This window comes from Leptonotus elevatus, chromosome 21, assembly GCF_054856555.1.
Source record: "Leptonotus elevatus isolate MCC_2025b chromosome 21, RoL_Lele_1.0, whole genome shotgun sequence".
NCBI lineage: Eukaryota > Metazoa > Chordata > Actinopteri > Syngnathiformes > Syngnathidae > Leptonotus > Leptonotus elevatus.
Window position 1 is genome coordinate 12,167,745 of NC_141259.1, and position 23,883 is coordinate 12,191,627.

The following is a 23,883-nucleotide window of genomic DNA, read 5'->3' on the forward strand; positions in this document are numbered from 1 at the left end:
CACAGGTCCACCTGAGCATTTGTGTGATGACTCACGACGGTTACTCATTGAATGAGCAAGAAGTAAACACGAGAGAGAGAGAGGGTGTGTGTGAGAGGGGTGGTAAGAGGAGGAGATATTTGGATAAAAGCTGTGTAGTGTGAACTTAATCACGCATTTGACACACACACACACAAACAGATTGAGTTTGTGCGCTCAGCCAGCAGCTTCGGTTACATATTAACACCTCCCCGCCACTGCCGCAATATTCTGACTTTTACCTTTTATATTTTATTTTTGTTGAGATAATATGCAACTTTTTTTCCTCAAAAATCTTCTTTTTTTTTTCAAATAATATTCCATCTTAAGTTTAACGACATACACAATTCATAGACTTTTATTTAAAAAATATACCATTTAATTCTTGTCATATTTTGACTAGGGCCCGACTGATATGGATTTTTTTTTTAGGCAGAAAATGCAGATAAATAAATAAATAAAAATTCCCTTATTTCTTACAACAATAAAAATATGAATTACAGGCAGAACATTTCACAGTTTACAAGACTTTGTCCTTTACTCTTTGTTTAGCATGCAAATTAAATGCAAATGATCAAACGATTAATCAATCTAATCCTAATACTGACCTTAATATCGAAAGTATGCCACATTATTCTTATATATCAGCGTTTAATCCCAAATATTTATTTTGGGGTCAATAATATATGTTTTGTCTAGAAAATATATAACGCTTTTTTCTCAAGTATATTTCTTTAATTAACATGTATAAATGTACTCATGTAATATTAATACTTTATTCTCGTAATATTCTGACTTTAATCATGAAAATGTACTGTATAACTACTTCTGTTAATTCTGAGATTAAACCAAAAAAATAAAAATTACTGTATACAATTGTTTCCCCCTCAAAAATATATGATTTAATTCTCACAATTTTTGGACTCGAATCTCAAAAATATACAATTGTATACAGTCTTTTCGAATGGGGTATATGCCACGGAGGAGTCGGGACTTTTCACACATCAGCTTTGTTTCCGTTTCCTGTTTGCGACGTGTGGGCCGCGTCCCAGTTCTTGCGCTTCCGCCTTTGTGCCCCTCGGTTGCGCGTTCCTTTCGACGGGTGCGAGTGTGTATGTAGTGTGTCTGTCTCAGTTGTCCGAAGCATTTCAGAGAGTGCGCGCCGATGGGCGGGGGTGCGCGGTCGGGGGGGCGCAGAGGGAGGGGGGGAGTGCGAGTGTTGGAACGCGGCCATCAGTGGCTGGAAACGACGCTGATGCGTGAAACCCGGAAGTCGAAAGTCCGTGGCATCTACCCCATTTTTTTTTACATTGAAAATCTACAACTATTATTTACTATTCTTAAAAATATACAACTTTATTGTCATTATACTCTGACTTTAATCTCTTAGTGTGGTTTCTGTTTTCATAAAATGGAGATTAAATATTGGGATGAGATTATATTTAAAAAATAGTATGTAGCCTCATATCATTTGTTTGCAAATTTATACACGTGCTTATATATAAGTGAATGTAAGGGTGTGTGCCCACGTAGTGTGTGTTTGAGAGAGGTGTGTAGTAGTGACAAAGGCAGAGGGAAATCCCACTACGGGCCAAACAGAGTGCACACTGTATCTGTGTGTGTGTGTGCTAGGTGTGGTGTTAGCCTGGCTGCCTTTATCACACAGCCAGGCTCATATATGTGTGTGCATACGTGTATTGATCGTCCGCCTGACAGCAGAGGGGCTGGGGTGGAGGTGGGGACCGGATGGGGCTGATAAGACCCCCCCCGGCGCTCACCTGGAGCGTGGGAGGGCACTGAGGTAACGTCCAACAGGCTCTCAATAGGCCTCATTCACACCGGCCAGTCAAAAGGTTTCACATGGGAGCACAGGGTGATGTTTAGACAGCAAGATAGCGCTGTTTGTTTTCTTGCATTTGTTTCATTGGCTGGATTTTATATTCGTTAGTAGCCTGATATCAGACCAGTGACACGCTCACAAAAGTTGGACAGATTTGTCGTCCCATGGATTCTACCTAGCAACAAGTGGTTGCCATAAATGACTGCTTCAAACCAAAATGGTTGTCTTAGTGTTACCATAGAAACAGCCACCCAATTTTGTGTTAATCGGTCAATATGTTTTTGTTTTCTTTTTACTTAGCGGTTCTTCAAAATGGTCGTTTGGCACTATGTAAATGTTACCACCATAACCAACATTTAAAAATAAAAAGGTAGCGTAGTACATCTAAGTGTTCATAAAAATGCTGCTATTAGGCCACAAGTCAGTGTAACATTATGCACAGTTTGAACATTGACATTGCGCCTAAATATAAGAAATTGTACTAAAAAGTAAATACAGTAAGCCAAGTACCACTAGTGATTGTAGTACCACACTTTAGGAATCACTGACTTCTGAATTTAACGTCCCAATTTGTCTAATAACAAACAGAACTCATTTTGGAAAATCCTGTGAATCACCCAAAATGGCCGACTTCCTGTACGATTTGGAGCTTGGGCCCTTGAGGGTTATTTTAATAGATACGTTTACCCAATTTTCTCTTAGGGAGTCGGTAGTCCCGACTCGGGATAATAATAAAAAAAAAAAATATATATATATATATTTTTTTTTTTTTTTATACCAGGAGCCCTGTTTTTCATGACTATGTCTTTCAAATTATTATCAAACTTGTGACACCATACTGTACTTTTTCCCCTTAACATAAATTCCAGAATGTACGAGGTTTTTTTTTTTGGGTGACATTAAGGTTGCAATTTTGAATCTCTTAGCTATACAAAAAAATAAAGAAAAAAGCTTATTTTGGGCATTAAGACGCCACATTTTTGCAGTTGGCGTGTCCGAATTTATGCTAAACGCGCTAGCTTAAGTGCAATATTTACTTTGGAAAGCTTCACTCACTTCCAGTTTGTTGAGAATGCGAGAGACAAATCTCTCAGGTAAAAAAACTATATTGGACAGTCGATAAGATTAAGTAGCACGTGCGTATGCGTGCGTGCGTGCGTGCGTGCGTGCGTGCGTGCGTGCGTGCGTGAAACGCAGACAGTTGTCTCCTTCCTGGATACACGGGTGACATTTTTAAAGCTGGAATCAATCAATCAATGCGGATAAAAGAGTGGACTTTTACAACGCTTGAGCAACAACAACACCTACGCCAGCCTTCAATGTGTTAAAGTTGCACTATTATTTACTAGAGCCCATTGTGATCATTTTTTTTGCGCCATTTTTTGTACTGTTAAAATTTTTTATACTTTTTAGACCCCCCCTTTTTGTCCTCCAGAGTGGTTTGGTCCAATAAGTTAAATCAAGCACGTGGTTAGTAGCCAAGTGTAGGTCAGTAATTGTCCTGCCCATTATGACATCGTATCTTTGGGGGTTGCTGTTATCCTCAACCACAACACCGCATCTGCTATATCGCACTCATTAAAGATGGGGGAGAGGTTGCAAGGTCCCAAAAGTTACGTCTGCTCGTTTTTTGACTGTAAGGCCAAGTTCACCAAGTCGTGGAAGCTTGAGGTCCATCTGTGCAAACACACGGGATTGGTAAGTTACAAAATCATGTGATGTTCATGTACGGGTGATTTAAAAAAACAAAACAAAAAACATATTATATTATATACATAATTTTATTTCTTTGGGGGATTTTCCCCAAGAAACCATTTTCCTGCGCAAGCTGCGAGAAGAGTTTTTGCAGCCGTTATGCGCTCAACAAACATGAAGTCAACCACAGTGGCGAGAAGCGGCACAAGTAAGACCCTCTTCATCTTCTCTATTATCTCATGGAAGGTTTAAGATGTGTTTTGTGCTTCTTTTTTTTTGTGTGTTCCTTCGTGTGAAGATGTCCGACAGACGGCTGCCCTGAGATGTTTTTGCGATACGCCGGTTTAAAAAATCACATCGCTCGAGCACACCAGCACAAGGTGTCTCGATATCAAGTGAGATTTTTTTTTATTAACTTTTTAACACTATTTTAAAATGTGGCAAATAAGGAATAAATGCCCGTTGTAAGTCCTAAGGCTGACTTACGAGAGGCAGCATGGGCGCCGCCGGGCATTTAAACTGCTGCAAAGTAGTATAGTAGTGGCTAAGCTAACTGTTAGCTTAGCCGGTGACCAATTTGCTAATTGGCCGTTCAGACGAAGCAGTTGGTGGATTTGTGATGCTAAATGTTGAACAGTTACGATGGGCTGAGCATTTTCAGAGCTGTTGGGGGGGATAATTACCTCCACAGGAGTTCTAAATTCAGGCATTTGATTTGGGGGGAAATTAGGCCCGATTATCAAACGGTGGAGGGTTTAAGATTTACGTTAGTAGCGGTGTAATGTTGAACTTGGTCCCAATTTACTGCTATTCGTGTATTCCATTTTAAGTATTGAACAGGGTTAACATTTATGATTGTCTGCCATGATTGTTTTGAGTTGAGAGAGGGGGAAAAAAATAATCACTCCATAGCAGTAGAAAATTACTCTGGATAATCTTTTTGACATCTATTCAGTTGGATGAATAATAATTAAAAAAAAAATTGTATTTATTTATTCCAGTGTACGCATCAGGGCTGCCAAAGTAGCTTCAACAAGAAGTACCAGCTGAAGGCCCACATGGGGATGCACCAAGGCAGTCTGCCGTTTTGGTATGGAGCTACTAATCCGATGCACAATTGCCCACGCTCGTTATTAAAATGGAGTGTTTTCTGTTCTAGTTGTCCAGCCGATGACTGCGCGAGGGCGTTCCCCTCGCTTGGCAAGTTGAAGCATCATGAGAACATGCATAAAGGTCAGTTGCTAAAACATCGATGGTGGATGCGGTTTCTGAAAATTTCCCTTCAAAGGCTGCATACAGGAAATAATTGAATGATGTTTACTGTAAACATGCTTTTTATTTTAATTTTATATTTAAAGGGAACACTTGTGTGTTTTAATTAGAAAATAATACACATGTATCATTGAAATTAAGGTTACCCCTGTGAGGACGAGCTGTGCCCTTTCCTGGCAAAGACGTGGTCAGAGTACCAAGAGCACCGCAAGAAACACAGAGGTATGACGGCCATTTTGGTTTGTTCTCTCACAGCAGGCCTCTTGGATTACTTTTATTTTTATTTATTTTTTATTTTTTACAGTTAAGCTGCCATGCCCGGCATGTAAGAAGCAGTTCAACAACACGTGGTTCCTACACCAGCACAAAATGCTCCACCACAGCGGGGGAAAGCCCAACTTCCCGTGCCCCAAGCAAGGCTGCTCAAAGACGTTTGCCCGCCGTTTCAACCTGGAGAGCCACATCCTTGGGGACCACGAGGGGAAGAAGCCCTTCAGCTGCCCGTACCCCGGCTGCAGCAAGAGCTTTGTCTTTAAGGTAACGTGGACAATCTTCCAACGGTCTCCTATTCTAGTAGATGAGGGACAAAATGCTCAGATGGTGATACAAGCATGACATTTGCTTACTTGCATGGTTTAAAGGGATACTTGACTCATTGAGCCATTTTCAACAGTGAGATATTTTGTCTATAATTAATGTGATAACTTAATGATTTTTCAGGAACAATTAAAAAAAACGAATTCTACCACTTTCTGCCGACTGAAGATGACATGACCCGTGCTCAGGAAACGTAACGACCAATTATGGTTTAGTCTGCTGACCAAACCCAGAAAACAGGTGAGCCGTGATTGGTCGTTACCCATTGCCTGAGCACAGGTGATTGTCTTCTTCAGTCGGAAGCAAGTGGACAAATGTGTTTTTTTTTTAAAGTATTAAATCGTAGATGAAGTTATCAAATATATTTTTACTGCTGAAAATGGCTGAGTCAAGTATCCTTTTAAATACCACTGGCCATGCAAAATGTCCACACTTAAGCTACAACTCCAAATGCATTTTTAAGCCACATTTAATAAAGGTGTTGAACAAAAAAATGGGTTCATGTTTGAAGTCATGACTTCAAAAATGTTTTTTTATTATATATGTAACTGTATTAGTCAAATTCCAGCTTTTGGTACCAAGCGCATTACTGTAGCCATTATAGTTCTTGAGATATGGCATGTACATCATTTGCTATGTTATATTGAAATTACCTGCTCTACTAAAATCAGTGATTTCTTCCACCTTGGGAGATCCTCAAATTTCACATGGATGGTCCAAAAATTAAAATCTTTGTATGCCTTTCTGTCATCTAATTTTTTTTATAGCTGTTCCACTCTTTTTAAATATAGAAACATTTAACAGATTCATCCTTAAATTTTGCCCCAAATCTAAAAATGGCTACTGTTTTGTGAGTAGTGGACTGACATCTTTATTTGACCATGAGCTTTTCCTAATGTAAAATTACGTGACTCTGCTCAACAAAGACTGCCTTTTAAATTGTTGAATGATGACCCGGAAGCAGTGTTGTTGCTTCACATATTCAAAAAGCAAATTGGGGGGGGGGGGGCTAAGATTTAGATTGATGTGATTTTTATTTTTGCTGCTGCTACTAGGAAAGTCTGTGGCGGCATGGAGCGGCGCATGATCCACTCAAGAGAAAGCTCAAGGTAGGAGTGGCTTGCCATGCATGTTGTAGGGTTACTGTGTGTGTGTGTGTGTGTGTGTGTGAAGCAGGAGCCAAAAATAAATAAAAATGTTCTCCTAGAAACTGTATCCCGGAAGGAAGCTGCCGTGGAGTGTCCCACCGACCAAGCTGCAGGCCGCTGAGACCAACAAGCTTTCTGCCGAGCTGCACGAAATGCATTTAGAAGGTCCTAAATCATGAGGATATTATAATTTGATTGCCCGGTTAAAAGAAAAAAAAAAAAGTTTGCCAGCTGAGTGAATTTATGTTTTGGGCGTTTTGTTTGCAAATAAAGCCTCAGTAGAACTGCAAATGCGATATTGACACATTCACTCGAGTCTCGTTTGGGTTTTATTTGCAGGAAATATTTATTAAAACAAACAGGACGCACACATTCACATGTATAAAATTACAGCTGATTGGGCAGCTGGTTGTCATGGTGATGGGGCCTGAGCGCATGATGAGCCCCAGGTTGTGGCGGCGGTCGAAAATGAGGCCCTTTTCTTATTCAGCTGGATCCAACGCTGGTGTTGAATGTGAAAGGGTTCAACTTTCGGAACGGTGCATTCACCTCAATGGAGCCCTGGAATTTACAACTGCGAGGGGGGGGGGGGTGAATACAGGATGTCTTGCCTGTAATTTGTGTGTTTGTGTCTCCACCTGCTAGAGTGAAGATGACATGAGCACAGCAGTGTGTTGGAAGTGCAGTCTTGTCAAGTGGCATGGCACGATCATCTCGCTTTTTTTGGTCCTGGATTATAATCCCGGTGGCGCAATGTTACAGTAAGCATGTCTCAGTTCATTCTGCAAACCTGGGCCCGGGCTATACCAGGCTGCCGGGCCAGGAGACGACCGTCAGCGCCACCCGGCTGCGCTGTTCCTTCAGCATGGGGACCAGCGCCGAGTGGCTCATTCCCGCCGTGGACAGGCCGTTGACCGCCACGATCATGTCGCCGCACCTGACAAGGTCGGTATGGATTAGATCATGTCAGCGAGGTTAAAAAGTGTCACTGTGTATTTTCATGAAATATATTGTTTTTGATTTTAGGGGTGTCAAAATTAGTGCGTTAATTTAAAGTTCCTTTAACGCGCGGTTGATGACCACCTCTTACTTGGAAAGCCTGTAACCGCAGCAAACTCATCCATGTCAGAATTTAGCAGTAATAAATTTATTAATCATGCATATATTTGGGTCAAGTTGTATTTTGTAATTAAAAAAATTTGCATGTTCATGTTAAAGATTAGATAGCTCTTAATATGAAAAGAAAAATGCACAGACCTGTCACCAACATATTACAAATGCAATTATGCCATCTAGTGGCAGAAAAATGACCAACACAAATTAATATCACACTCGTTTTTTTACAGTACATCTTTTTAATTGTGACTGAGTTTTATGAATTATTATGAAATTACTGCATTGATGACTAAAAAAGATGCAGCCATATTTCTATTTAACATTTTTTTCCAATTTTACTTTGACTTGGAAATACTGTTATTGTACATTTAGAACAGATATAAAATTTGCGATTCATTGTGAGTTAACTATTGTAGGCATATGATTAAAATTTTGAATCACCTAACACAATAATAAAAAAAAAAATAGTTGCATGTATGTAAAATTGATGATAATTTTTTTTTGACTCCAACTGACTTGAGGCGTCCATCGTAGTAGGCGGGTGTGCCGAGGACGATGGTCTTGATGAAGAAGGCTTGGTTGCCGTGGGTCTCCTCGTAGCCCCCCACGATGCTGAAGCCCCAGCTGCCAGGATGGCTCCTCCGCAGGACGATCTCGTGGCTGCTGTGCAAGTAACTGCCAGCAAAATGAGCAGAAAAAGAAGTCATATGAGGCATGTTACAACCTCAGTTGTCAGAAACTGTGTTTTGTTTACATGAACCGTTGACTGTTCGTTTGAAGTGCATAACGTGAATGAAGTTGCCCATCCCTGATCTACTGCTACTACTATTTAATTGTGTATACCTTTTTTGTAACCATAAACAGTTCTTTATTTGTACATAAGGGATCAATTGTATGGAGGATCAAAACTGCCAAAATAAAAAATAAATGACTAAAAGTGACAATAAAAACGGATATGACAAATAAAACTCAAAAAAATTAATAAAAAAATATATAAATGGAAATAAAAACAACAAAAACAATAAAAATCAAGATTCTAAAAATAAAGCAAATAAATGTCAGAATAAATATATAAGTAGAATTAAATATCAATCAATAAATAAAAACGCTATTTATTTAATGCTGCAGATGCTCTGCCAGGATGAAATGTTATTCAAATGAGGGGGCGGTCTTAAGCGTGTCTTGGGTTGCAAACTGCCTTTCATTGGTCGAGTGAGCTGCTCGGCGAAGAAGGAAGTCTCGCCGGCATGCATTGGAGAGCTCCAGCAATGGACGACTATCTTATCCACGGTCAACCTGGAGTTCAACCCAAGATACGCTTAGGACCGCCCCCTCATTTGAATAACATTTCGTCCTGGCTGAGCGTCGGCAGCATGAAATAAATACATGTGAATGCAGGGCATTTTTATTTATTGATTGATATTCAATTCTATTTATATATTTTTGAATTCATTTCAACATTTATTTTTATTTTTTAAATTGTTTATTTTTGTATTTATTTTTACTTATATATATATATATATATATATTTTTTTTTTTCATTTATATTTTCACTTTGTCATTTTTTTTTTTGATCCCCCGTACAATTGTGCCTTATGTAAGATAACTTGAAGAATAAAAATGGCCCCCCTAGTCCCTTTGATCTATTAAAAACAAAAGTTGCTTATAAATAGGCACGGTACACTTTCCCAAAATTCCATGGAAGCCAACATGCACAATCTCCTCCTTTCAGCAAATGTTTCATCAACTCACCTGGGGAGCCCGAGCCACATGACCCAGGAGGGCGACCAGTTGGCGTCGAAGTCGCTGTCGTGAGCGTGGTGATGCAGCAGCTGGTCGCGCTGGCGCTCCTCCACCATGCTTACTTCCAGCACGCGCAGCTGCACCGACGCCGAGGCGGCGCTGGCTTTCAGGGTGCCCACCGCCTCGCTGTGGCTCAGGTACGTCAAGTCCTGCCCGTTGATGCTCAGGAGGACGTCCCCTGACACGGGCGGGGGGGGGGGGAGAGGGAGCGAGGAGGTTATGCGGTATTCTCAAAAAAGTTAGGGAGCTTGACTTGGGAGTTTAATTTGTTATGAGCAAATCAATTTTCCCCATTGAAATGAAATGAAATTGTTCCAGATGGCAGCACACGAACTGGAAATTTGAGGAAGCAGATTGAAAACAGGAAGTATTTCAAGCGCAACCTAGTTTTTGCTGAAGAACCAGTCGCGTCCCGTCCAGTCATGGCGACCAGTCTAGTCGCTTCCCGTCCAGTCACGGCGACCAGTCTAGTCGCTTCCCGCCCAGTCACGGCGACCAGTCTAGTCGCGTCCCATCCAGTCATGGCGACCAGTCTACCCGCATCATACATTTTATGCCTATAGTACATTTTTGGGCATGATTATTGATTTATATTGCGAGATGACAAATGAGTAAGTTTGGATAAATCGAGATTTGTTGACAATAAACAAATGGCCGGCTCGACACGTTTCAGTGGGAGGCGTTCTCACCTCGTTTGATTCGCCCGTCCCTCGACAGGCATCCGTGCGGCTGGACGCTGGTGACGAAAATGGGCAGCTCGCCGCTCTTGCTGCCCCGCCCACCCGCCACCGTCATGCCGAGAGACTCGTGGGGCTCCTTCTTCACAGTGATGTGTTTCTCCTTGCAAGTGACACACTGGGAAAGATCCTGGAAACGCCGGCAAATATTTTAGAGTTACTGACGACTTGAAAAAAATTGAGATATGGTTTGGGGGCGGGGGAGAATGTGGGCGTATGCGTTTACCCGGTGCGTGCTGGTGCGGGAGAGGTGCAAGGGCAGCGGACTGGGGCTGGTGCTGTGGTTAGGCAGGAAGTGATCAAGGCAGTAGAGATCTCTGGTGGAGCTGGATTTTGGCGGCGGCGGCGGAGTCGGTTTGCTGGGTCGGCCGATGAGAAGGTGCACGCGCTCGCCGCTAGCCTGTCAAGTTACAAGTTCCAATTACTTTTTTTAAAGTAATATTACTAGGGGTGTCAGGCCATTATATATTTTTTATCGTAATTAATCGCATCACTTCAATAGTTAACTCACGATTAAGCGCAAATTTTATATCTGTTCTAAATGTACAATAAAATATACAACACATTTAATTTAAAAAGTAATGAAAGTCAATCTATTCAATAATAACTTAATCTAATAAAACAATTAGCATAAACAATTACATCCCTCAACAGCAACAAAATACATTATCTTTAGGTTGTAATTAATCGCAAGACTTTAATAGTTAACTCACGATTAATCGCACATTCTATATCTGTTCTAAATGTACAATCATTTTTTTTTAAGTTTTCATACTCTTGTTGACATAAAAGTTGGGAAAAAAAGGTAAACTAATAGAAATATGGCTGCATTTTTTCATCATTGACAGTAATTTCATAATAATTCATAAAATTGAGTTAAAATTAAAAATATATTTTACAAATTATAAAATACAACTTAACCACAGTCTCCACATAAATATGCATTATTATTAAAGTTATTACTGCAAAATTTTGACGTGCAGTCATTTAAGTTTAAAGGAACTTTAAATTAACTCAAAAATAAAATACTCATTTTGACACTCCTAATGATTACATTTGATGACTTTTTTTAATTCAATCAAAATTCCCCCCCAAGCTTCGGTGTCCCCGAACGCATCCGCACCTGGATGATCTGCGCAGCCTGCTCCGGGGTCCCGTGGCGCAGATCCTGCTCGTTGACGGCCAAAACGCGATCATTGCCCCGCAGCCGGCCGTCTTTCGCCGCCAGCCCCCCATCCAGCAGGTCCAGCACGAAGACCCCGGACTCGTCGGTCCGCCGCACCAGCTTGATGCCCAGCTGCTCGGCCGAGTCGCGCTTGTGCAAGGTGATCCTCAGCGACACGGGGCTGGGAGGGTTGCCCTCGGGGGTGGAGCAGGGAGCTTTTGGGACGGGCGGGGCGGAGGGCGGCGCCCGCGACGCGCAGCGCCGCTCCCGGAGCACGGTCAGCTGCAGGGTGGTGCAAGGCCGCGCCAGCGTGGAGCGGGCGAAACTGTGCGGCACGTTGCTGATGTCCACGTTGTTCACCTTTGGACGAGCGAGGTTCATTTCACATCCGTGAGGTGGCCAATTGAAATGGAGAAGACAAAAATTCCGTTTCATCTCACCTGGAGTATTTGGTCCCCCGCCAGCAGCCTCCCGTCCCGGGCGATCACGCCGTCCCGGTACACTTCCTGGATCACGATGTTGATGAGCGGCGTCTCGTTCCCGCCGACGATGCTGATGCCCAGCTCCACGTAGGGGTTGGCCCGGTGGACCTCCACCGCCGTTATCTCGCCTTCGGGAAGCGACGGCAACTTGACGCAGCCTGTTGGCGCCGCAAATCGATAATTATTTTACTACCCTCCGCTTTCTAAGCGCTTTTAAAAAAAATAGTGCTATCAAAGTCAAATATTATCGCGTTGATCATGTATTAACTTTTACTATTAATTTTGACCGCAGATGATCCTTTAGCTGACAGTGGATAGTTGTTAAAAGTAGCATCGGTTGTGTTTCCGCAATAAACATACCTACATGCATTTAAGTCAAGCATTTAATAAATGCGTATGTATGATTTTCTGAATATTTATGTAAAAAATATTGGTTGTCATTTTTTTCCATTTTAAATTATGCACGTAATTAACTGAGGATGAGAGCGTGCAGTGGATCAAAAAATGTTTAAGATGTCCTCATAGCATTAAATGTCGAAAGAATGAACACATAGCAGGTGCTCGTCAAATTTGTCGGGCAAAAAATGTTGACAAAAAAGCCTTTTTAATTAAGCGATTAATGATGTGATTAATCTGATTACAAAATTGAATATTTTGTCAGCTCTACTAAAAAAAATGTCCGGGAAAGCCTACTAGAACAGCTGAACTTGAATTGAAATTAGAGCTGTCAAAATGAATCGATTAATCAATTCTCAAATTAATGGCAATTATTTTTATAATCGTTTGGAGCCATTTTTTCCATTTAAAATTGTCCAAATCCTCTAATATCAGCATATCAACAGTAATTGTTGAATTGAAATTGGAGCTATAAAAATGAATCGAGTAATCGATTATCAAATTAATCAACAACTATTTTTCATAATGGAGTAATCGTTTGGAGCCATTTGTTAATTCAAAATTGTCCAAATCCTCTGATTTCAGCATATCAACAGTAATTGTTCACTTATTTCTGTAGTGCTTGAAGAAGGAAGACCGATTATCTTCTGTGTTTAATCAAAGTAAGACATTTGCCAACATCTGCTTCTACTTTAGAAAACAATGACCGAACCGGTAACATAGTACATCAATCCATCTCTTTTTTTTCTTTTTTCTTTTTTTTATCACTGTATGAATACGAACCAATTGAAATCGAATTGAAGTGACTTTGTACCTTCTTCTGCGGAAAGAGGCGGCGACTCGGGGCAGTCCCAGCCAGAGGACGTAGAGCTGACCGAGCGGAGGAGGTGGATGCAAGGGTTACTGAGGGGTCGCTTCACCCTGGGGATGATGCACTCCATGCCCACCACACCTGAAAGACCACACCCACAATTCAAGACCAACGGAGCTTACTGATAATGCCTTTATTTCGATTTTTTTTTTTTTGCTAACTCACTGTCTTCCTCAGTGCTCTCCTCGAAGGCGGGGTTGTCCAGGCCCGCCTCATTGGTCCTCATCGGCGGGTTGTCGCCGCCGAGCGGCGGCGAGGGGGTGGCGTCACCCAGGTCGGTCTGCGGCGAGCGCGGGGATCGCGGAGGACTTTTCGCCGACGGTCGATCGTCGCCGATCTCCTTGCGCGGGCCGTCCACGCTGGTCTGCTGACATCGTGTCCCTGGGCACCTTGGGCCAGGTAGCGGTTTGTTACGTCACATGTTGAAATTGACTTTTGAAGTGGCTTTTATGCAAGCGCTTGTCCCCTTTTAATCACCTCATCCCGAGTTGTCCGCTTGCAAAACGGCAGGAGTCAAATGTCGCCGTTTTGCTATCTTGGGAACTGTAAGTCGCTAAGTGAAGGGCGGTTAATACCCACGTGCGGTCAGAGGTCTGATCTTTATTTAAAAGAATGTTACACTAATCCCTCCATTGATCTTTCTGGGTTAGTAACTGATTCTCTTGATAAAATAACCTAAGATGTTTTTTTGGGTTTTGTCGGAAGGATCTGGCCACTTTTTAAGAGAGAAGTGATATGAAGCGTGTACGGGCAAATGTGAGATGTTGGCCAAAAAAAAAAAAAAAAGGAGCTGAATCGGAAAAGCTTTTCACTGCTTGTTAGCGTGAGCTGGTTAATGGAAATCCCCTTAAGATGCTCGGTGAGGGGGATGACAAGCGGCTAAGCTGCCAATGAGCGAAGCGTCAAAACGCGCTGGATGGTTGGGAAAAATCAACAAGTCACTTTTGAAAATCTCCCGGGCCCCAAAAAACGTTCCAGATATCGCACATTTACACAGGTTCTCAATGGGGTAAAGATCAGGGTATCTTTTTTTTAAACCTCTTTTGGGTATGTGCTCCCACAGCATTTGCGTGTTATTTGAAGGAAAAACACTCCCGAAGTCTATGCTAACTTCCCTTTAGCATTTGAATGGGATCCCCCATTCACTTTAGCATTAGCGCCAGGCTAGCCATAAACTCAAGCTTGAATGCGGAATAGGGCCCAACCGATATGCTTTTTTTTTTTAAGACGGATACCGATTTTTGGCAGAAAAAAATACAGATTACCTGATTATATATAAAAAATATATATTTATATAATGCGATTAAATTATATTTAAATAACTTGTTTTTCACAGAATTTGTGCCTTGACTTAATGTTATCTTACCGGTGAGCATGTGCTTCTACAGCATTTATGTGTGAATATTCGTTATTTGAAGGAAAAACACTCTCAAAGTTGACGCTAACTTTCATTAGCATTTGAAAGGGATCCTCCATTCACTTTAGCATTCGCGCTGTTAAATATACAGTGGCTATAATTCTTATTGCCGTGTGTTTAGTTTTACAGTTACCTCCAACTAGGGTGTCATTAAACAGCTTAAAGGACGCTTGGGGACAACAGAATCACTTATGCGAAACACTTGCTCGTTGCTAATGCTACGCAAGCAAAATGGTGCATTCAGGGTACTTTTACAGCATCGAAAACGTTGTTTTTCTTTGATTACAGTCGAACATTTTAAAGGGAAAACAATCTCTCATTTTGGCCCAATCGGCCGATGTTTGAAGGGCAATCATCGGCCGATTATAATCGGCGGCCGATTAATCGCCCAGGCCCTAAAGATGAACAAACGAGTTTGCTTTCTGTCACATGACTTTTGAGGCCAAAACATGCCCCACAAGTCCGAATCTCATTTGAGGGGGCACTGCTGCATTTGCCAGACAGAAACGTTCCCAATTCTCAAAACTTAATCGATATCTACATTTGCCTTCCACTCACCACAAGCCGGGGTTGCCCTTGGCCGTCTCGCAGAAGAAGTGATTGAAAAGATCTCTGGTGTTGAAGTTGCTCAGCATGTTTGCCAGAAAGAAAAGTGAGAGAAGGCTGAGGAGCTTCTGGCTGGCCAACCCATGACTGGATGACTTGGGAGCCACTAATCCCTCGTCACATGACCTAACAGCCCGGTAATCCCCCGCCACCATCCCCTCCAACCTTCCACTCTCTCAAGGTTTCACAGCACCTGGTCCGAACGGGCCACAGGCCAAAGAATGCGTTTAAACTCCCTTTCTACCTATTTGTGGTTCATGCCACTGCTCGTCCCATGGTTGTCGTCTTACTTTTCTTTTGTGATGGCATCAGAGAAAAAAAGAAGGAAAATCATTTTTGAGGCTTTTTTTCCCCAGAAAATATTTTTTATATTTCACTTTTCATTCTTGTCATTTTAAATATGGCTGTCAAAATTAGTTTTAACTCTGAAAATTAATGTATTTTTTTTTTAAAGTGTAAAGATTTTACTCAAGTAAATATGTTGCAAGGTTTGTAGAAAATGCGATTAATTATGGAAAATTGTGCAATTAATTAGTTTAAAACAATGCATCGCTTGACAGCACTCAAGAAAATAAAGGAAAATCATTTTGAGGCTTTTTTTTCCCAGAAAATATTTTTTTATACTTCTTAGTCATTTTAACTAGGGCTGTCAAAATTAGTGTTAACTCTGAAGATTAATTTATTTATTTTTTTAAGTGTAAAGATTTCACTCAAGTATCTGTTACAAGTTTTGTACAAAAAAGCAGAAGTAAGAAAAAAAAAACGATTAATCGCGATTATGGAAAATTGTGCAATTAATTGGTTAAAAAAATAATAATCGCTTGACATCGCTAATTTTAACACATCACACTTTTTGTCCTTGGCATTTCTGATATCCTTCTGCAGTGTCTCGCACACACACACACACACACACACACACACACACACACACACACACACACACACACACACACACACACACACACACACACACACACACACACACACACACACACAAAAAAATCATTCTTCATGCTCACCTGTGTTTGAGGTGCGCCTCCAGGTCACATCTGGGCATACTGAGCGAGCATAGCGGCGTCAGCGGGCACGTGACCGACAGCTTGTCCAGCAGCTTGTGCACCAGAATGCTGGACCTGCGGCACGCCGGCAGCTGCAGCCGCGTGCGGTCCAGCGGGCAGAAGTCCCTCTCCTGCAGGAAGCTGCGCAGGCAGCGGGCGCAGAAGGTGTGGCCGCACGGCGTGTCCAGCGGCTGCACCAGCGGCTGCAGGCAGATGTGGCACACCAGGTCGTCGTCCACCTCCAGACGGTAGTTGTACAGGTGGTTCTCCCGGCCGCGGTGCACCTGGCCGCACTCGGGGCACGGGGCCTCCGGGGCGGGCTCGGCGGGCCCGGAGAGAGCCACCTCGCATCCCGGGCTGCCCATCCCGGCGAAAGGCGGCCGGCGAGCTCCTAGCCCATAAGCGTCACGGCACGAACGGCTTGCGGCGAGGACGGACGCCCCCCGGCGGATGATGGCGCATCACAACCCTGCGGGTCAGAGGGTGAGACAGCTGTTTGGGGGAAAACAACAAGTGTCTGATTATGTTGCCCGGGCATTTATTCATGTGGCAAATACTTTGCGCACGTGAGCCCAGTGTGTTGCATGCTACAAAAGCCTCCGTGTGTGCGCGTGCGCGTGCGTGTGTGTGTGGCACCGAGATTATGTATCGCTGCTCCTGTCCTCTAATCTGACAGTATAATCTCTCTTTTTGCTCTCGCCCCACTGCAATCTTCCAATTCCACCGAGAGGGAATTATCCAGGATTGAGGCGGAGGGGAAAGAGGGGACCGGGAGAGCAACAGAAAGAAAGAAAGAAAGGGAAAAGCGGGCTTTTAAGAGGCTGACAAAACAAAGGAGATTTACAAGGGGATTTTTCAGGTAGCTGTACATCACTTGAGTGGTTATTTTTCTGCCCAATTTTTACTTTTACTTCCCAAAACAGATGTCTGTAATGACTCAAGATTTTTATTTTTTATTTTTTTGCAGTGGTATCCTGAGATGAGTGACCACCCCATATTTAGTGCACTAGCTTAATGCTAATGCTAAAGTATAATGGGAAACATATATAAAGCCCTTCAAACACTTCAGACCCGCATTTTTTTTGATGGGCAAAGCTTTTATGTAAATATTTTAACATGAACATCATGCAAATCAACTTGCGATTGTGATTGGTTAGCTAGGATCCAATCATGAACCAGATGTGTTGACATCGTCCAAATGATGCGTTTTATTGGTTTAGACACGCAAATATGTCACGTCCACCGTAAGCATCTATGGGTCTGAATTGAGGTTAAGCAACTAATATTTGAACAGAAATGGTGCAGAAACTCAGTACTCGGTCATATATTCTTTATCATCTGTGTCGAGCTGAGGCATCTATATGGTGCAGATCTCCATGTATGGTATATTTGTCTGTCTGTGTTTTATACAACCACCAAAATAGACTTTTTCAACCTTTGCGGATGACAGCACGCCGTTTTTTTTAGTTTTATTAATTTAGATCTTCGGGACTTAGAAGGTAGATGGACAGTTTTGCGAGATCGAACACTGATTTAGTGCGTATAATATTTTGTCTTGTGCCGTCTTAAGAACGACAAACTTCTGAAAATAGGCCAGCCATAAAAAGTCAAAAGTTGTGTCCTTTAGAGATGAAAAAGGAGCATTCAGAGAAGAAGAGAGGGGAGGACCAGCAGGCATGAATGTGATTAATGGGGTGGACATCTTGGCGATAGGAGCCAAAAATAGCACGAGATTTGTTTTTCACAAAACCGTTCCGTGTACTTGCATTCATCAAAATACCCCAAGGGACAAAATTGTACACCCTATTGTCTCTTGCTGAAATCAGCCACTTGAATGTTCTCAAGCGGGCCAGCCTTCATTCCGTCCCGTATGCTGCTCGGCCAATGAGGAGTCAGGCTTTTGTTACCATGACGACCGGGGGTGGAGCCTGACCTTTACGACCCCAGCGGCTTGATCTCGCCAATAAATTTGTCTATGGATTTTGCCCAGAGTTTGCATGGGGGTAGCGCAAGATGAGTATTTTCACTCATGGATGCAGCACTTCATACACTGTGTTTTCATGTGGCACATGTCAACAACACAGATCAGGACATTGTCCACTTAAAAAAAATAAAAATACATAAGCGGAGGAGAGGGAAAAAAAATCTTGGCGATAAAAGCCAAAAACGGATTCATGAAAGATTTCTCAACGCTCCTCTCCCATGGAATGTTCCAGAGCCAGGTTCTACTCGCCGATCCCCTTTCGGCTCCGGCAGAGGGCGTACCTCGACTCGCGTGTGACACAACACCTGGCTCTCGCTATCCCGTGTTGTCGCCATGGCGACCAGGATGGGTACCAGGCCCCCTATCCTGCTCTTCTTCCACGGCGCTTGACATTCACAGGATGCCGAGGAAGCATGACACGATGAGCCCTCCCTTGATGCGTTTTCCACCCCCAGTCTCTTTTTGTCCCGTCTCCTTGGTTACGGTCCCCGTGACAACCTGTCTCCGCCGTCTCCTTAGCTACCAGAGTCCGGCTGTTAATTATTCTAGCCTCCTTTTTTTTTTCTTCTTCTTTTTTTTAAAGGAAGCTCACTCTCTTTTCTCCCTCTTCTCCTTGGATGTGACTGCCTGCTTGTCTCCATCCCCGCAGCTGGACATGAATTAAGCATGAGGACACAAGGCTCCCTCTGTTTCCGTTTTTAAAACAAAGCTGTGACATCACACTTGTAGACACCAGCGTGCAACCATCCGTTTTAAAATCTCAGATTTAAATCGCACAGTTGGTGAGGTCACCGCCTTCCTACGTCAGTAACAGACGGTTGGCCCTTCACCTGTCTAAACCAATCTCGGCACAATCCATATAGATGTTTTGCTCTTTGTCAGCTTAGCCCTTTTTTTTGTACATAAAGCCCTCTTTGTGGTCCGATTTTTTGATCCAGAGAGGCTGCTGTTGTCTACTTTACAAGAACAAGCCTGCAAACCCGCTTGAGTTTTTTTTTTTATCACTCATTTTGTCATTGTCCTCCATCCTGCAGGCTGGTACCCACACTGCAGTGTCATGATGGGAACGTGAGCATCTGTCTGACAGCATCAACAAGCCCTCAATATCAGTGCAAAGCCGAGCCCCCCATCACACGCACACACGCACACACAAAGTGACATTGTAGACGTGCATGCAGATGTGATACATTACCTAATCCGGATGTTCCTCCGCGTCTTGCATCCCGACCCCGAAAAGGGGGGAAAGAGCTGGTGGTTTTGGGGGGCGGGGTGGGGGCGATGGTTAGCGTCTCTCACCGCAAATCCACGCACTCACCGCAAAGTGTCGGCGTCCCTGCGAACCCGCACGAAAACGCCCACCGCTGTCAATCATCTGGAGGAGGAGGCGGCGCGCGCATCCACTCCGGGAGGGGCTTCAAAAACTATGCCTGCGTGTGGGGAAAAAAAACAACCGACGGTTAATTCCCAAATAGTAAAATTACTTCGAAAATATTCTCCAAGTAGTAGAAAAACTTATGTTATTAAATATTTTTGGGAGGGTCATAATGAAAAAAAAGGGGGGGGGGGCGATAATAAAGTTGACCAGACAATAAAAACAAACTAATGTGACTGTGTGCATTAATTAAAATGAAGTGTGGGAAGTAATAAAGTACAAATACTTTGTTAGTGTAAATAAATTCCCTAGAGATTGATTTTTCATTTTCATTGATTTCACTTTTGAAAACAGACTTGCAGCCTTACATTCTCTAAACAGGCTCGTTACTAAGAATGTATTTTGTTGCGCAAGCCTATTTTTTTTTTTCGTTCAGGGATTTTGTTTAAAAAAAAAATCGATATTAAAGGTCGTTTCAGTTCCACCTTTGTCTAAAGAGGATTGGATTTTTCCATCAGGCATTAACTCGGCCACCTTTGGGTCCTTACAGTTAGGACCCCGGCGCGATAAACAAGCGGTCCGTTCGCTATTTAAATATAATAAAACAGCCCATTTACGGGATTCTATATCATTTCACTTTCAATCAATCGCGTAGTTATGGCAGAGGAAGAAAGCGAATTGGAAAAGTACGTACGTAGCAACAGTGTTTTTTAATGTTAACGTAGTAATTAGCTGTGAGCCGCTAGCTAACACCTTTACCCAGATTGGGTTAAATCGGGACGCGGCTTGTCTGCTTAATAATGGAGCACTTGACGCTCATTAGGTTCATGCTCTTGGTTTTCGTGCCCATTTTTATCCCCCGGTATTTTCGTCCACTTGACTCATTTGCGTGTGTTGCAGACGTGCTGTAGAGGAGCTCCTGAGAGAGACTGACAGGGCTCGGCTAAGAGCCGAAACGATGGGCCCTGCGGGATGGTGAGTCCACCAGTGATGACGTCAGTGTGTTTTTGTTGCACGCCCATGTTCAATTGTGGACATGAAAGAGTGAATTGAACTTTTGGAAACCAAAACAGCAGCACCAAGCGACCCTGGAAAAATCTGTTATTGCATTTCCACTTAGTACAACTGATTTTCCCACTTGTTCGAGCAACTGAAAATCTCAGAACGACATTTTGAACTTGTTTGTGCTCATTTTTCATCAGGTTGAAATGTCCATTGCGGGGCACCAACAAGCGCTTCCTCCTCAACACCTTGCGCTCAACCGGCCTGCAGCAGCGTCCCGGCGAGCCTAAAGCGGGACACTCGTCACACGCTACGAGGCGGGAGTCACCTGGTTGGAGGAGCCGCAGTCGGTCGCCCTCCGCCGGACGGGACGGCGGACACTCGCACAAGCGTCACCGCGGGAACATGTATAGCGGCGACACCAAGAGGCGGGACGGAGAGCGGGAGAGAAGTCGCGGACGTAAGCGCGAGAGGGACGAGAGGTCGGATGGACGGACATCAGAAAAAGACGGACGGACGCCGGAAAAAGACGGACGGACGCCGGAAAAAGACAGACGGACGCCGGAAAAGGACAGACGGACGTCGGATAAAGACAGACGGACATCGGATAAAGACAGACGGACGTCAAAGACAAGGACAAGCTCAGCAAATTGATGGATTCAAGTTTTTAATCCATCCCTTGTGTCGGTCCTCATCACAGTTGACTGTTGAAAAGGTGGAAGGAAAGAGGAGAAGTGGCACTAAAACAGGCCAAAAGTCTCGATGGCACGTGGTGAGGCAGGGCAAGATAGTTGCATATAATGCGAGAATGTAGTAATACGTTTGAAGTTGAGATTTAAACATTTCTTCCGAAGTAGCGGGGGTACGCCATGACGAGTCAATCACAAGGTACATCTAGATGAAAAATCTTGCATCCATTTTTTTTTTTTACAGCGCGTGTCTTTTTTTTCTTGCAACCATTTTCTTACAGAGCTTGTCCTTTTTTTTCCCCTTTTTTTTTTTGCCTCATTCAAATGAGAAACTTCTAAAGGATACTTGACTTATGAGCTATTTTCAGCAGTGAAGTTAATAGTTTGTCCAGAATGAATTTGATTATTTCCCTATTTTTCAGTTACAATTAATACCTTTAAAAAAGCCATGATTGGTCATTACCTACTTCCTCAGCACAGGTGATGTCATCTTAAGTCGACAGCAAGTAGAATTATTATCATTTTTTTAAGTATTAATTGTACATGAAAAATAATGAAGTTACCACATTAATTATAGACTAAATATTTACTTTTTACTGCTGAAAATGGCTCAATGAGTCAAGTATCTTGTTTTAAGTAGTTTTGATGTGAAACGACAATGGAGCCATTTTGTAGAGAGGACATTAACACCAACCGCCATTTTGTGTTGATCTTGAAGTCTTTTTTTTTTTTTTTTTTTTTTACAAAATGCTGCATTTTTTTTTTTTTAGGACAGACAGATGGTTAAAAGTGCCCCCTCCTCTGACTTGTTGACACTTTATTGTTTGACGTCGTCGTATAAATGTGACTCTTTCACACTGTAATGCCAACCCGCCCCATAACTCGCATTATCCACGTGGAAGATATCTTCCTTTTTAACTGTTTCCTTCCTCTTCGAAAGGATGTTCAAATATAAACGCCGTCCAGCCCGTCGCTGATTGGCGTCCAGTCGCGCCACTTGCTCTTTTATTGTACGTGTGAGAGCCCCATTAAGATACTGAGCGCTTTATTGTCGCTGTTGAACAACTCGAGCAAGTGCGTGTACTAGAAAGGGTACAGAAATACCTAAAAGTGACCCTAAAAGTAGATATTTTACTTTCCCCGCCCCTTTCTTACTCCTGATTTTCATAAACTAGGAATGGGTTAGATGACGTTTTTGTTTTTTTTGTTTTTTTAAATCAAATCCGTTTTTTAGTTTCACAAGGGTCTAAGCAGGAAGGAAGAACCGGAGAAGTGGCAGTAAAACAGGCCGTAATCCACCTGTCATTTGCCATTTTCTTTAAGTGCTCGCTGATTTGCAACAGAAGTGGGCACGGAGATGTTGGGACGCGTCACTGCATGAAAGTGCTCACAGTTGACACGCACGCAAAGACGGTAATTGAGTTCCATCTTAATCGGCTAACCAGGAGAGGCCTTGCTTAATGGGGCCTAACGCGCAGTGTACATAAAGCAAGACTAATGACCAGTAAGCGCGGCGCGAGTGCGCCGCCTCATGTTTGTCGCCGTCGCCTCGGAGCCGCTAAGTGCTGTTAAATGAGCCGTTCACATCGGCGTCACGGCTACGCCGCGCAAGTCTTGTGTGCTGCCATGCCTAATGTTGGCAAATTGGCCAAAAGTGTTTTCGGAAAAAAATAACAAATTTTGGGGGGAACAAAGGAGTGTGATTTGAATTATTTTATTTTGAAAGGTTCCAACTTCCTGTCTTTTGTTCCCATTTCCGTTGGTTTCATCTCGAAACCAAAGTTGGGGCCGGCCAAGTTTTCGCCAACAAAAGATTTTTGATTTGGATGGTTTAGCACTGTTACTGGTTTTATTTTGTAAGGTTTCAACTTCCTGCGTGGGTTTTCTCCGGGTACACCGCTTTCCTCCCACATTCCAAAGACATGCATGGCAGGTTAATTGAACACTCCACATTGTCCATAAGTGTGGACGGCTGTTTGTCTCTGTGTGCCCTGCGATTGGCTGGCAGCCAGTTCAGGGTGTACTCCGCCTACTGCCCGAGCTGGGATAGGCTCCAGCGCCCCCCGCGACCTTTGTTAAGGAAATGGATGGATGGATGATCTCTCAACCAGAAGTTGAACTAACCAGCATTTTTGTGAATGGCTTTATTTTTGAAATTGGTTTTATTTTGTAAGGCTTTAACTTATTGTTTCCCATCCCCGTTAGTTTGACTTTCAGGTGGAGCCAATGTTGACGTAAATTGTGCATAAAGGACTTTGAATTGGGCTGTTTAGGCTGTTACCCGTTTTATTTTGTAGGGATTTTACTTCCTGTCTTTCGTGTCAGTTTTCAATAGTTTCAGCCGTTAACCAGAGTTGAGTGTGAGCAACTTTTTTTGTCAATAAAGGATTTTATTTTGGTCCTTTTTAGTGTTGTTGTTTTTTTTAAGTTTCATCTTTCTGTTTTTTTTTGTTTAATTTCCCAATCAGAACTGGAAGTGACAAACTTTTTGTCAACAAATACATTGGATTTGTATTGTTTAGCATTGTTGACATTTTTTTTCTTTTCTTTTTCAGGCGAACCTTGAACATACCCCTTTTAACGAAAAACGGGGTTCCCCCCCCCCCACCCAGAAA

The 23,883-nt window shown here is 42.8% G+C and overlaps 3 protein-coding genes across 6 annotated transcripts; 2 read left to right on the forward strand and 1 right to left on the reverse strand.

Moving 5' to 3' along the window:
- The first annotated feature begins 3,302 nt into the window (after positions 1-3,302).
- On the forward strand, positions 3,303-6,866 carry gtf3ab (general transcription factor IIIA, b). Its single transcript, XM_086065936.1, has 9 exons — positions 3,303-3,556; positions 3,667-3,761; positions 3,852-3,948; positions 4,555-4,643; positions 4,713-4,786; positions 4,967-5,047; positions 5,130-5,362; positions 6,478-6,531; positions 6,630-6,866. The coding sequence occupies exons 1-9, from the start codon at positions 3,443-3,445 to the stop codon at positions 6,747-6,749; spliced, it is 957 nt and encodes a 318-aa protein (XP_085922062.1). The 5' UTR covers positions 3,303-3,442; the 3' UTR covers positions 6,750-6,866.
- A 31-nt stretch (positions 6,867-6,897) lies between these two features.
- lnx2a (ligand of numb-protein X 2a) lies at positions 6,898-19,588 on the reverse strand. Of its 3 annotated transcripts, none has more exons than XM_086065933.1 (11): positions 19,398-19,588; positions 16,183-16,690; positions 13,306-13,529; positions 13,084-13,221; positions 11,832-12,031; positions 11,350-11,751; positions 10,453-10,626; positions 10,179-10,356; positions 9,439-9,667; positions 8,203-8,361; positions 6,898-7,507 (listed from the first exon to the last, which is right to left on the reverse strand). In XM_086065933.1, the coding sequence occupies exons 2-11, from the start codon at positions 16,584-16,586 to the stop codon at positions 7,372-7,374; spliced, it is 2,244 nt and encodes a 747-aa protein (XP_085922059.1). In that variant the 5' UTR covers positions 16,587-16,690; positions 19,398-19,588; the 3' UTR covers positions 6,898-7,371. The 3 variants fall into 3 exon arrangements, with proteins under 3 accessions (XP_085922059.1, XP_085922060.1, XP_085922061.1); XM_086065934.1 differs by having other exon boundaries at positions 16,183-16,713; XM_086065935.1 differs by lacking the exons at positions 16,183-16,690; positions 19,398-19,588 and adding an exon at positions 15,116-15,327.
- Positions 16,705-23,676, forward strand: LOC147155908 (uncharacterized). 2 transcript variants are annotated; one of them, XM_086065938.1, is made up of 3 exons: positions 16,705-17,080; positions 20,478-20,552; positions 20,780-23,676. In XM_086065938.1, exons 2-3 carry the CDS (start codon positions 20,536-20,538, stop codon positions 21,231-21,233), a joined length of 471 nt encoding a protein of 156 aa, XP_085922064.1. In that variant the 5' UTR covers positions 16,705-17,080; positions 20,478-20,535; the 3' UTR covers positions 21,234-23,676. The 2 variants fall into 2 exon arrangements, with proteins under 2 accessions (XP_085922064.1, XP_085922063.1); XM_086065937.1 differs by lacking the exon at positions 16,705-17,080 and adding an exon at positions 20,021-20,263.
- Positions 23,677-23,883: the final 207 nt, after the last annotated feature.